This window comes from Nyctibius grandis, chromosome 9, assembly GCF_013368605.1.
Source record: "Nyctibius grandis isolate bNycGra1 chromosome 9, bNycGra1.pri, whole genome shotgun sequence".
Lineage (NCBI taxonomy): Eukaryota > Metazoa > Chordata > Aves > Nyctibiiformes > Nyctibiidae > Nyctibius > Nyctibius grandis.
Window position 1 is genome coordinate 30,155,714 of NC_090666.1, and position 12,335 is coordinate 30,168,048.

Consider the following 12,335-nt stretch of genomic DNA (forward strand, 5'->3'; position numbering starts at 1 on the left):
AAAAATCAGAGAAGTGTTTCCCCCAAAGGAGAAGACTGTGTGTTGAGCTCTGTCTCCCTTGGACTTCAGGGACTTCCTCCCTCAAAAGAGATGTTGTGGATATCCCAGTAGAAAAAAAAAAACAAAAACAAAACCAAAAACAACAAAACAAACTGGTTTAGGTTCTTACCTTGCAGCTGAATTGTAGTAAATTGCAGCTCTGTAGGAAATGAGGATACAGGTCTGCTGCTGGGGAAACTGGCATTATGGTGGTGCATGTAGGGCAGGATGAAGCTGAACAGTGCAAACCAGTTTTTAGAGGATGTTGGAGGCCAATGGTTTGCAGAAAAGAGTGTCTGCCATGGAAATACATATATTGTAAGGTGTACTCATACAGACTTGCAATCTCGAGAGACTGGAGAAGGCAAAACACTTGAGCATGCAAGTTAGAGTGCTCTATTTCCTGTTAACATTCTGTTTTGAGATAATAAATCAGCTGGACTACAGGTGCCAAGGTGCCTAGACTACATCCCACATGATAGTCTTGGCATCTATCTACAGAAGATTGTAGCTTTTGAAATGATTTCTGTAGATAGTCTTGGCATCTGTCATGTGGGATGTAGTCTAGGTAAAATGTACACGGATAGTATACGTGGTGGATAAAGGTTAAAAGGAGAAAGAGACAGAATAGTCCACGAGGGTGCCCAGAAATGTTAGTGCAGCTTGTACTCTGTCCTGGGAGGACAGCTGTGAGGACAGTGCTCTCTGCCTTCCTTGCTCTGGTTCCAGCCAAAGGTCTAGAGCAATCCTGAGTGCCCAGTACCTGTCTCGCTTTGCCCTGCTAAGCTGTCCAACTGAAAACCCAGAGTTTAGGGTTTTTTGAGGATGTACTCCTGTCTGTTCTTTTTCCCCAGTGCTTACGTGGAGTTGAATCGCTCAGCTTTCTTGGAGCCAGACGGGTTACCCAAACCGCGTAAATCGATGTTTGTCAGCCAGAAGCTAACTGTGTCCGTTGGGGAGGTTGTAAACGGTGGGCCGTTGCCCCCGGTGCCTCACCACGTGCCTGTGTCCAGTTTTAATGGACAAAACAGATACACTGGCGGAAGCACCTCTGTGGATCAAGCTAGTAGTAGCCAAAAATCCGTTGTGGAAGCAACAGGTAAGAGCAAACGGACATTTTAGATACAGCTCAGGAACATACTGCTGGGTCAGCTCTGTGAGTAGTTTTATTTTAAAAAGCAGAAACTGTTCTTGGCTCATGTGGGTTGAAATTGCATGGAAATTTGGGTGTAATGAAAGCATGTTTTGATTAAATGTACTTACAGATCTGTAAAAGTGAAGCAACTGCATGATTAATAAAATTTATTTCCCAATACAGGAAACGCACTAACGGAAGTGAGTGCAATTTTGCCACCGTAGGTGAAATAACTAGATATTTGGCTACTTCAGACAGCCAGCTTCCCTTTTCAGTTTGCAGATTTTGTATTGCAACTGTTAGTTCCCACTGTGTGTATAATCATGTTGTTTTTAAAGTTGGTTGAAGGTATGTTTTGGGTTTGCTTTTTTTTTTTCTCCCTGTACAGATACCTTTTTTCGCAAGTACAGATATCTTGCATTTATTGAAGAGGTGTGTGTACGTGCTAAGTGTACTTGACTTAAAACGGTTGTTTTATTGGAAATGTATGCACTTGGTATTGGAGGTGATGTGCAATGAAATTTTTGAATGTTTTGTATAAAATATTCATAAATATAAATTAGTTTCTGTGATAAGATTTTTAACTTTAAGGCAGAAAGCTTCTGTTATGGACTTGTTTTCTGACCTGATGTGACTTATCAGACAAGCCAGCTTTTGAAGATAAGAATAGTTTTGCTTCTATTTGTGACTGACCTGGTTCCCTTAATTTTTCTCTCGCCCCGCCCCTACCAAGAAGGAAGAGTGGAAATCAAAGGTGTGGATTCAGATGCCACAGCAGTAAGAGTCCAGCCCCCAACTCACCTTGTGCCCTTGCTGTTACCTCGTCAGCTTGCGCCACCACTGCCTCCTGCACAGGCAATCTCCCAACCTGCTGGACAGCCTGAGCCTCTCCCTTCAAAGCCTCCGCCTGTCTACACAGATACAGTAAGGAAATTTAAAACCATCAGAAGTATTTGGGAAAGATCTGTGAAATACAATAAAAAATAACTAAGTTCTTCAGGTTGTTCCAGTTTTCCAGAATCAGCATGTGTTATGTAGAGCCAAAAGGAAACCTTCCCTGCTTCAGTGCTGTGGATACTTTGAGAAGTTGTTTCCTTGAACTACTCCAAAAGGAGAAAGTCTTTAGTGGTTTCAGGTGCAAGCCTGAAAATGTAGTGCTTGCTCAGACTCCTTCATAGGATAAACAGTCCTGTCTGTTGAGCCTTTATTTGAGAAACCTCTGAGGAGAGAGTCAGAAAGTGACAGCAGAAAGTTATTATCTTTCCCTTAGTAGGTAAACTTTGCTTTAGTTAATAATATTGAGCTGTTTCTGATGGCACATCTGTCAAATGAGACAGGACAAAGTTTCTTGTTGTGGCTATATGACTATTAACATTGGTTCTCAAATGTGTGTACCTGTGTATCTGTGCTGTTCCCCTCTTTCTCTGTCCCACACGTGTTTAGATACATACTAATGCTGAACCCTTCTCAGAGTGTCTCATTGCTTTGTGAAGTACAGTTGCTGTATTGTAGCTAAATGTGGCCACATTTCAGTGAAGGTTAGACCTGGTTGTTTGGAATTAAATCAGCTAGTACTTGTAGAGCAATGGCAACTTGAGGAGAAACTAAGTACGAAAAGAGGAATCCCTCTCACAATACACTTTTCTTAGCTGTTATTGACTTGCCTATATTTAATACAGAAAGCTGTTTTTGTTTCTGGGCTGTTAACCTTTTAGCCTAAAATTTCCAGGCTGTTGTGTTTGATTGTTGGCTTAGTTTGTAGGTAGAAATATAGGTGACGTTGCTGATTGCAGTCAGTTAAACAAGGCTGAAAGGCCTCACTCCCAGTTCGCATGTATGCCCAGGCCACCCTGAGCAGGACCGCATCTTGCTTCAGCTGCTTCCTCTGCTGTGTTGTAGGACATCGCTGACGTGGTGGACGGGCTCGTGCGTGACGTTCTCAAAGGAGAGTGCGGAGAAGTTGGCAGGGCAGGAGTGGCTTACGTGACTGCCGCCATCTGGTAAAGAGCGCTTGTTGCTCGTACTACTGGAGTCTGTCATCAAACCTGCCATTTGCATAGCAGCACCATGTGTGAAGATCGTAAAACTGAGCAAGGCACGGTCTATAGTGGAGATAGTCTTACTGATACAGTTGAGGGAAAAGCAGACCTTTCTTCAGATGTCTGCCAGCTCTCTGTTACAGACCAGCTAGCCTGATGAAAGGCTAACTGTAAACCTCTGTAAACCTTGCCTTGCATGATGCTCTCACCGCTGTCCTGGGAAACGTGTTGTGGAAGGGAAGGTGCCTGAAGGGGGACAAGAGGAGTAAGTCCAGCTCTGGCTGCTTCTCTGCTTCTAGTAACGCTTCCTTTCCAAGGCAGCTGGTAGAAGTCGTAGATGTGGGTTTGTGGACCAAGTGTTATTAAGGCACCAATGGTTTTGGTTACTGCTGAACAGCGCAGTGTCAAGGCCTCCCCTGTTTCCCGCTCAGTCCCCTCATGAGCAGGCTGGGGGCATGCCAGAGGCTGGCAGGGGACACAGCTGGGACAGGTGACCCAGCCTGACCAAAGTCTGCCATGTGATGTCACGGTCAGCAGTAACACTGGGTCAGAGGAAGAAAATGTGGGGTTTTCTGTTTTCTAGGGTGGCCGTTGATTAGAAACTGGGTTGGGCATTGGTCTGCCTGTGGGAGCTGGTGGCTGATTGCCTTTGCTCTGTGTGGTGGGGGTGGTTTTTTTCCCTTCACCTGTTACAGTGTCTATATCTCCATCCACAAGTTTTCTTGCTTTCGTTCTTCCTGTGTTTCTCCCCTGTCCCAGTGTGGGGAGGGGAGTGAACCAGTAGCAATGGGTGCTTGGCTGGTGGCCAGAGTCAGCCCACCGCAACGGAGCAAGGGTGTGCTTGAGAAAAGCACAGACGTAGGGCTTTGGATGGAAACTTTGTGGCTTTGAAAAGAGCATTGCTGTTTTCGCACAGTGCCTCGGACACCACCATGGAGGAACTCGTGACTGAAGTGACAGGGGAGATCCTCAGACAAGTGGCTGGAAGCGTGCTTAGTGCAGAAAGGGAGCGTGTCAAAGAGGAAAGGCGCCGAGTGGAGGAAGAGAGGTGAGTCGCTGCTTTTGCTGTGGGGCAGCTGGTGCCAACCTGAGTCCTTGCACATGTACTCAGGCCCTCTGTTCTTTCTGCCATGCCAACAAGCTTGCAGAGAGGGAGATGCATCCGGCCCTGCTGTATGCAGGAACTTTTCCTTCTGAGTGAGCTAGATGTCTATAGCTTACTGGGGGTAAGAGTAAAATAACCCATTGTTATCTGTGTGTTTGAGGGAAACCTGCTCCGTGCAAAGCTGATTATCTTCAGAGAGAGAAATGAGCTAGTGGGAACTTAGTTTTAGGCAAATTAGCTGACTGCACGTAGTGCTTGTGTAACTAAACGGCAGATTTGCCAGTGTCCTGTCTCTTCACTTGTGGTAAATCTTGCTACTCGTGTAAATCTTTTCTCTGTCCTTCCAGGCCAAAAGCATGAAAGAGAACAGTCAATAAAAGCAGCTGAGCCAGTGTTGAGTGTGGAGTTAATGGAAGAAGTAATAAAGGAGAGTGTTCAAGAAGCTTCAACCAGTGAGTTAAAGTATGTACAACATACTCTGCGCTATACTTTGCCGTAGGACGCTTTCCTAAGGGGTAAGAATTCGTTAGGGTGGGCTTCTTGCTTGGGCTTCTCTGACGTCGTCTTCAATAAGGTGCTTTAAGGAGAGGGTAAGTGTGCTTGATCATACAGCGGGCTGCCAGTTGGCAGTCGCACTGTGTTAGGCAGTAGCAGTCCTCCAGGGTGGAGGGAACCGAAGCTTTGTCTAGGACAAGGCTGCCCTCTGTGCTTGTTTTTCTTCTGGCTCCCTTATGGCTCAGCTGTGGGCTCTGTTGTAGGCCCTTCTTTGGAAGCCCATCACCAGTGCAAAACTTGAATGACTTCTGATTGGTTATAGGTCCTACTTAGAAGGGCCATAGGGTAGAAGAGATGGAGAATCCCTCTCCTTTGCTAAATGTGATGATCTTTGCTGTTTGCACCTCAACTGACTGAGGCATTTGCTGCCCCGTTGAGGCATTAGTTGCATTGCAACGAATATTGACATTTGCTGCAGTCTACACCTCACTAGAGCTCTTCGTTTGTTTCATTTTGAACTAGATGTGCCTTAGAAAGAGACCGGCAAGCCCGTATTGCCCGGTGTTCAGAAGAGGTCTGTGGTCATGTCATGGAGCTTTTTCTGGAGGATGAGATTTTCCAGATTGCTAAGGAAACCCTTCAGGAGCTCCAGTGTTTCTGCAAGTACTTGCAACGGTGAGTTGCCACGCTGTGACACAACTGCTTTTCTTGGGAGCAGTGGCAAGGAGTGGTTAATAGAGTTTGAACTACAGCTGTCTGATTGCGTTCTTTTTGAGGCAGTTTTTGCTGTCTTGTCTCTGCTATAAGGGTAGACGTACAGTCGTCTTAGTAGCCTCTAAGAAGTTACTCGGCTATATGTGGGAAGGGGAGCGCACCTCGTTGGGAGTCAGGTTGTGAACTTGGTAGGAGGTTTCAGCTTCATTCTACCTAGAAACTTGTAATAATTTCTCCTTGTATTCTTCCTGTTGGACACTTGTTTTTCTGGATATGTGCAAAGTGTTTAGTGGCTGTCGTGGTGTTCTGAGGCAGAGCTTCATTTCTGTGCTGAGCTGCCCCAGTGCAGGCAGGTTGAGGTGCGTTTCAGGTGGCATTTCTTACCGCTAAAGAGGAAGCAGCGGGCTAGTCTTTTCTGTGGAGCATCTTCCCTTGCTGAGTTCATTCTGTCCTAAAATTGAGTTGATGTCTCTCTTCAGGGCATGTGTAAATAGCCTTCAGTGCAATAGGGAAGACTAAGGAGGGTTGTAAAGATCTGTGAAACAAGTGTACATGCAGCGGTCAAGAAAATTGGATGATGTGGGAATATTTTTATAAGCCCTGAAAATACCTGAGGAACCACAATAAAAGATTTTTAATTCGTAAATTGGCATTTTTGTGTTATAACACTGTTGAGTGCCAGCCATTTTGAAGCATTTATCCTGGAAAAGTATGCAAACATCTAATGATAAAGGCTTTATTGCATGTTCTCTCCTTGTTGGTGAATTTGCCTTTGTAAATGTTCCTTCAAAATGGAACAAGAAAAAAGCAGAGACATATCTTTCATACTGCAGTAGATGTTACACAAGTATTCTCAGCAAGTTTTTGAGATCCCAGAGAAGCTTTCTAACGGGTCATTGTAACATGCTTTGTGTGCTAGGAATAAACACACTGAGAACGGGGAAGGAAAACTGTGCTTGAACTCTTGCCTGGGGAGCACAGCTAGGACAGCTGAGCAAGGGGTGAGATGGAAGAAGGGCAAGCCTGCTTCCCTCGTGCGATCTCTCTGGCCACTGAGCTGCTCCCTTTTGTCTGCATTGCTTTTTTGGACAGGACACAAGGCTGCCCCTTTTGGACCCTGCATGTGTACAGCTGGCAGGTCTCATCCTGCACACGCTCTGTTTGAGCTCTGACTTGGTGGCTGTGTGCAGAAATACAGCCTGAGCCCGCTCTGCCGCCCCCGTGCACCACCTCACACTGTCCCCTGGGCAGACTGCGACTTGTGGGGTGTTTGAGAGCCCAGTCCAGTCTGAAGAGCAAAGATGAGAAAGCCTGTTTGGTCTGCAGAAGAGTTTATTAACGTGACCTATTTATGTCCTTTTCTGAAGGTGGAGGGAGGCAGTGGCAGCTCGAACAAAGTTGAAACGTCAAATGAGGGCGTTTCCAGCCGCTCCATGTTGCGTGGATCCAAAACAAACCCTGAAAGCACTGTGCCCAAGTGCAGAGTGGCCTATAGCCATGGAGAACTTGTCCAAGGGCATTGTAAACCTGGGGCATGGAGGAAAGCTGGGAATCTCTTGCACGAGGTAAGGACACTTGTAGTGACAGCAGTTGGTAGTCTGGTTGGTTTTTGGAAGGTAAGTTAGAGAGTAGCCCTCTTCTTCCATTGCGAATGCTAATGGTTTTGCAAAGCTGTTCATTCTTAAATACCCCCAAAAAGACCCTTTCTGCACAAATGCCATGACAAAGACTGAAAATCCAAAGAAATACTTCTTGTATTAACGCCATCTTTCTAAAGTGTCTGCCGTACTTCTCAGGTCTTAGTGTTTCTTAAATTTGGTTGAAGTACCTGTTCTATACCAAAAATTACAACCAAGAATCTTTTGTTTCCAGATTGAATTGGCTGAGAAACAAGACGCTGCATGAAATGAAAGTTCAGCACTTCTACCAGCAGTTGTTAAGGTACGTTGGTGTTTGATCCGTGTTTTCTTTCTACGCAAACTGTAACAAATGCCAGAGATCTCAAAAATGTCAGTAAGGAATGGCAAATTGTACTCGAGTGTCCACTTGCAGCTGGGAGTATTTTCGAGATAAGGGAAACTGGAAGATAAATTTATGGAAGTGTTAGGCCATCTGATCCTATTGCCGTGGGTGTAACTTTAAGGATCTGATGGATATTACAGGGTTTTTTTGTACCTGGATGGGATGGGGCCTGGGGTAGGATGTAGGGGGAGAGGAGTAACTGAGCTGTTACCGGCCTGGTTTGTGGCACAAGGGGGTTGATCTAGATGTTTAAAGTGCAGCAGGAAGTCTGCCTTCTCATGGCTTGCCGTGCACTCTAATGGCCTCTGTGTTTATTGGAGCAAGGTATTGAAGCAGTGTGGAAGTGAAGCAATACACACATGGTCCCACAATCCCCAAAGTAAGGCTCATGTAACAGATTAAGCAGCAGGAATTCTTGAAGGTATCTGGTCTGTGGTGAAATGGATGGGGAACAGATCTAAAGAATTAGCTCTAATTTTTGACTGTTGGAACTGGCTGCTGCTGGTTTGAAGTAGCTACTTGCTGTATTGTAAATTGTTCAAAGCAAGAAAAACATTCCCCAGGTGGGAATGATCACCAGGGGGTCTTTTCAACAGCTTCTCTCTCTCTTTAAGTGATTTAGCTTGGACTCCCCTGGATCTTGTCACATTAATCACTGAACATATTCCAGTTCAACAAGAACGGGTTTTTTGGAAGGTTCTGTTGGTTTTGCCAAGTGATGATGAACATGTGGAGGATGATCCCAACAGGTAAGTAAAAGAGTTGATTGCTGGGTCCCTTTCTCAAACAGGGCAGTCAAACAGAAGGAGAGTAGTAGAATACAGTCCTTGATATATTTTTTTCCTGTAACGTGTCAAATTTCTGGTTTGCTTTTTTTCACCAGAACGCTCTAAAGAATATAGCTGTCATTTATTGCAGTGGTCTGTATCTTCTCCTGACATTGCTCATTGAATTCCTTTTGCTCATACTGAAAACAGAAAAACCTTGAGATACGTAGCAGTGTGGACGATTTCAGTACATTTAAGAGCTATTTAGCAAAATCCCAATGTTGGGTTTGTGATAGATTGTGATGTCTTGGAGGAGTTGATGCTAAAAGCCTAAAATGCCATTTTTTTAAAACAAAAACCTCAAAAGCTCACTCTCGTTTGCTAGGGTACTGGTGGATTGGTTAAAAGCCAAATTTATGGGAGACAAAAGCTGGAAGAAAAACACTTCGCATACAGAAGGCAGAATTCAAACACTGACGTTATGTAATTCTCCTGGCATGCAAGGGAGCAGAAGCATTGAAGTCTGTGTGTGTGTAAAGGTAGGTGAGAACAATTATTTGATACCTAACAGGCCGTAAAAGCAAGGTGTGCTCTTTTGCAGTGGATGTTGTGCGGAGGCTTTTCACACTGTGTCCTGTCAGATGGAGGGAGATGATACTGGGAGGGATAGGGTTGTTGAAAAGGTCTGAAAAAAGATGGATTTCTTCCTTGTTTCCAGTCAACTGAGTAAATACCTGCCTAAATACTGCACAATAGGTAGAACCTCAATCATCTCAACTCCTGATGCCAGATCAGGTGCTGAAGTGCGCTTTTGTGCTCACCTGCATCTACTGGACACATCTGTGTTTGTGTGTCTAACAGCTCGTTGTCTTAGGATTTGTAGAGCTCCTGGTAGTGAATGTCAAAGTTGAATGCTAATGATAGTAAACTGCAGATTGCAGTATGAAAATAGCTTCATTTCACTTGAGCTCCATTACTGTTGTCATCTTTGTACCTTGTATAGGTGACACATGGTGCGCTGTCTGTCTCTGAGCTTGATGCAGCTGAGAAGCAAAAAGCCTTGCTTGGAACCAGCGGTCTCATTCTTCTCCTGCCCCCTCGAGTCAGGAGTGAAGGTGTTGCAGAAGATGATGTTTATTGGCCTTCAGCTTTGCTGCAGTTGAAACAGTTGCTTCAGGCCAAACCTTTCTACCCGCTGGTTCCCCTGGTGGTTCTAGTCCCTGGTCAGGAAGAGGTGGCCATGGAGAAAGAAGTAGAAGGAGGTACGTAATTATTTCTGTGCCTTGAAAAAACAATGTGTATGTTTAGAGCTGCCCCAAGCAGAACTTGCAGCTGGTGCAGTCTCTCCAATGCAGTGTCTAGTAAAGGAAGAGACTGTGAAGTACAATACTTTTCAAAGCTTTGCTAGAAATCCAGAGGCCTTGAGAACTGATGAGTATGGAAAGAAATGGGGTTTCTTTTGGCTTCCAGTTTTCCTTTGCACACAGTATTTGATCCTGAGACTGCGGGGAAGGATGGAGGAGAGAAGTGATGCTGTGAATGTATGCGGACTGTGAGACTAGGTCAGAGTAGGAGACACCTGTGTGTTCTTTCTCTGTGTTTATGATGGGTTTTCTTATTTTTAAGGTTTGATGCTGCAGGACTTAATTTCAGCCCATCTTATTTCAGACTACACCGTTGTTGAGCTTCCAGGTTCTATCAATGACTTAGAAGGCACCAGAAGGGTAAGAACAGCAACTCCCATGAGGAGATACTTGACTGGTTTATCATTAACCTCTCAATTACCAATGCCTTATAAGGAATTATTGTGTTCTCAGTAGCTTCAATTGCAGCTGAGTCTTGTATAATGGGATATTGTTGAAGTTTCTGTAACATAAGTTTGGTTCAAAAAGCTCTTAGCATTTTTGAGACACCTGAATTTGCTAGAGTCAGGTACTCACTCGTTAATAGTGATTGCAATATCAGCCATAACTATTCTGAAATGAAATATTTCTGCCACTTCTCCATTATTTGTGACTGTTCTGTTTTAACTGACTAGAGATTAGTGGCATTTGCTACGTAAAAGATAGTTTCTTCTGTGTGATACTATGAAAACTGCACTAAGAGCAAAATATGTGGATTATGTAAATCCATTCTTGTCTGTCCCGCCTGCATTGACTGGCAGGCGTACAGTTGCTGCCTGACAGACGAGCAGTAGTGGTGGGTAAGCCCTTGTACCCTTAAGCTCCCAGTCCTAAAATGCAAAGGAGCCTTTGTAGCGCTTCCAGCTGCTGTGAGATCACCCAGTATTATTCCATCTTGGTGGTTGGGACTGAGGGATGCCTCTATCCCCCCACATATGCGACAAAGGATTGTGCAGATCTCTCCCTGACAGCCTCCAGACACCAGCTTCTCCCCTTGTCCTTCCGTTTGCTGTGTGCTTGGCAATAGTGGCCTGGAGGCGACTCAAAAGCCCATGCTGGAAAATGATACTTACAAGTCTAAAATACCTTTTTGAGTGAGAGTCATAGCAGGGTGGGTTGGAGAGGTGGGAGGGGGTAATGGCCAAGCTGCCTTAGACGAAAAGCAACTCCAACCTTGTGTTCCCTTCTCAAGGTGTCTGAAGAAGGTGCCTGAGAAAGAAGGTGAGAATGAGGCAAGCCCAGAGTGATGCTCCCCCACAAACCCTCACAGCTTGCATCTCTTTGCAGTTCAAGGACTGCCAGGATCGGACATGGCTTCTCTGGATATAGTCACCCTGGGCTAAACTGTGAATCTGTCTAATTTCTCCCAGATAATTTTTGGCATCTCCAGTGTCCTGCAGCAGGGAGTTCCACAGCACAACTGTACCTGCTGTGAACAGCCTCTTTCTGTCTGTTCCTGAGTCTGCTGCATGTGAATTTAGTTTGTGACCACCTCGTTGGAGAATTACTATTGCAAATACTGGGATGATGGTAGTTGATTTGTTTGTATTTTGCTGCATGGTATCTTGAGTACTGTTACATCAAACTTAGGGTTGCAGGATTGAATCCTTGGTGTCCTGATCACTGCGGAGCAGTTTCCAACCACTCATGTTTTGTGTGTTTTAGGTCTCTGCGGCTGTGGGCTGGCTGGTTTCCCAGTGCCCTCGCTCCCTTGGGCTCTGCAGTCAGACACTTCGGCAGTACATTGAGGATGGGATTGATGGTGAATTTGGCAAGCGTTTCTTCCATGACCGGAAGGAGAGACGTTTAGCTGGCCTGCCATCTCAGGAGCCTGGGGTCATCATAGAGCTGTACAACAGCGTGCTGCAGTTTCTTTCGGATGCGGCATCCTCAGAGCACTTTTGTGACTTGTCTTGGCCTGTTACAGAGTTCGCAGAGCCTGGGGGTAACAAGCTGTTGCCTCACCTGCAGTGGAACATGCCTGATCACCTGGCCTGGCTGAAGAAGGCTGTGCTGTCCTTCCAGATCCCGTACCTAGATCTGCCTCCATTAGGTGGTATGTACTTCATGCTACGGTGTCCTCTTGGTGGCCTGTCATTCTCTCAGCTCTGCCTGCACCATGTTGAACTACCAACCCGTAAGGTGGGTAGTTTGGCTCTGTCACAAATTCTTGCAATTTACTTTGTTTTTTTGTTTTCCATAGCTCCTTGGAGTCCTGTTTGCCGCATGATTTTTCAGTATGTATCTCAGATTGCTAGTTCTTCCCTTACTGAACCACTGATCCAGTCTCGAGTGGACAATCTGCTGAGCAAAACTTACCAGAAATGGAAAACTAGAACATCTGAGAATTCTGATGAAGATAGACCTTCTGTTGGTGAGATCCCTTGGGATGATATCTTGGCAGCCTGCATTGATCATAAACTGAGCGACTGGAAACCACCAAAACTGCCTGTTGCTCCAGGTATCACATGTCCTTCTACACCATGGATGATACTTCTTGCATAAGTGTATTTAATAACTTGACAGTGGTGGCTTTATGTGTGGCAGCGAGTGATAACATAGCAGGGAGGGAGATATGGTCTTGATCTCCTCCTGTAGAATGATGCTGTGCTTACT

General features: G+C 45.2%; 1 protein-coding gene across 1 annotated transcript in view; it reads left to right on the plus strand.

The window, feature by feature from the left end:
* MCM3AP (minichromosome maintenance complex component 3 associated protein) overlaps window positions 1–12,335 on the plus strand; it is a 28,926-nt gene that overhangs the window by 9,027 nt on the left and 7,564 nt on the right. Inside the window, exons 11-24 of the mRNA XM_068407369.1 lie at window positions 894–1,138; window positions 1,908–2,098; window positions 3,074–3,174; window positions 4,130–4,262; window positions 4,668–4,780; window positions 5,336–5,488; window positions 6,895–7,092; window positions 7,400–7,468; window positions 8,164–8,298; window positions 8,702–8,855; window positions 9,320–9,578; window positions 9,943–10,040; window positions 11,385–11,775; window positions 11,923–12,180. Of these exons, the coding sequence (XP_068263470.1) occupies window positions 894–1,138; window positions 1,908–2,098; window positions 3,074–3,174; window positions 4,130–4,262; window positions 4,668–4,780; window positions 5,336–5,488; window positions 6,895–7,092; window positions 7,400–7,468; window positions 8,164–8,298; window positions 8,702–8,855; window positions 9,320–9,578; window positions 9,943–10,040; window positions 11,385–11,775; window positions 11,923–12,180 (2,498 nt within the window). The remainder of the gene's footprint in view (window positions 1–893; window positions 1,139–1,907; window positions 2,099–3,073; window positions 3,175–4,129; window positions 4,263–4,667; window positions 4,781–5,335; window positions 5,489–6,894; window positions 7,093–7,399; window positions 7,469–8,163; window positions 8,299–8,701; window positions 8,856–9,319; window positions 9,579–9,942; window positions 10,041–11,384; window positions 11,776–11,922; window positions 12,181–12,335) is intronic.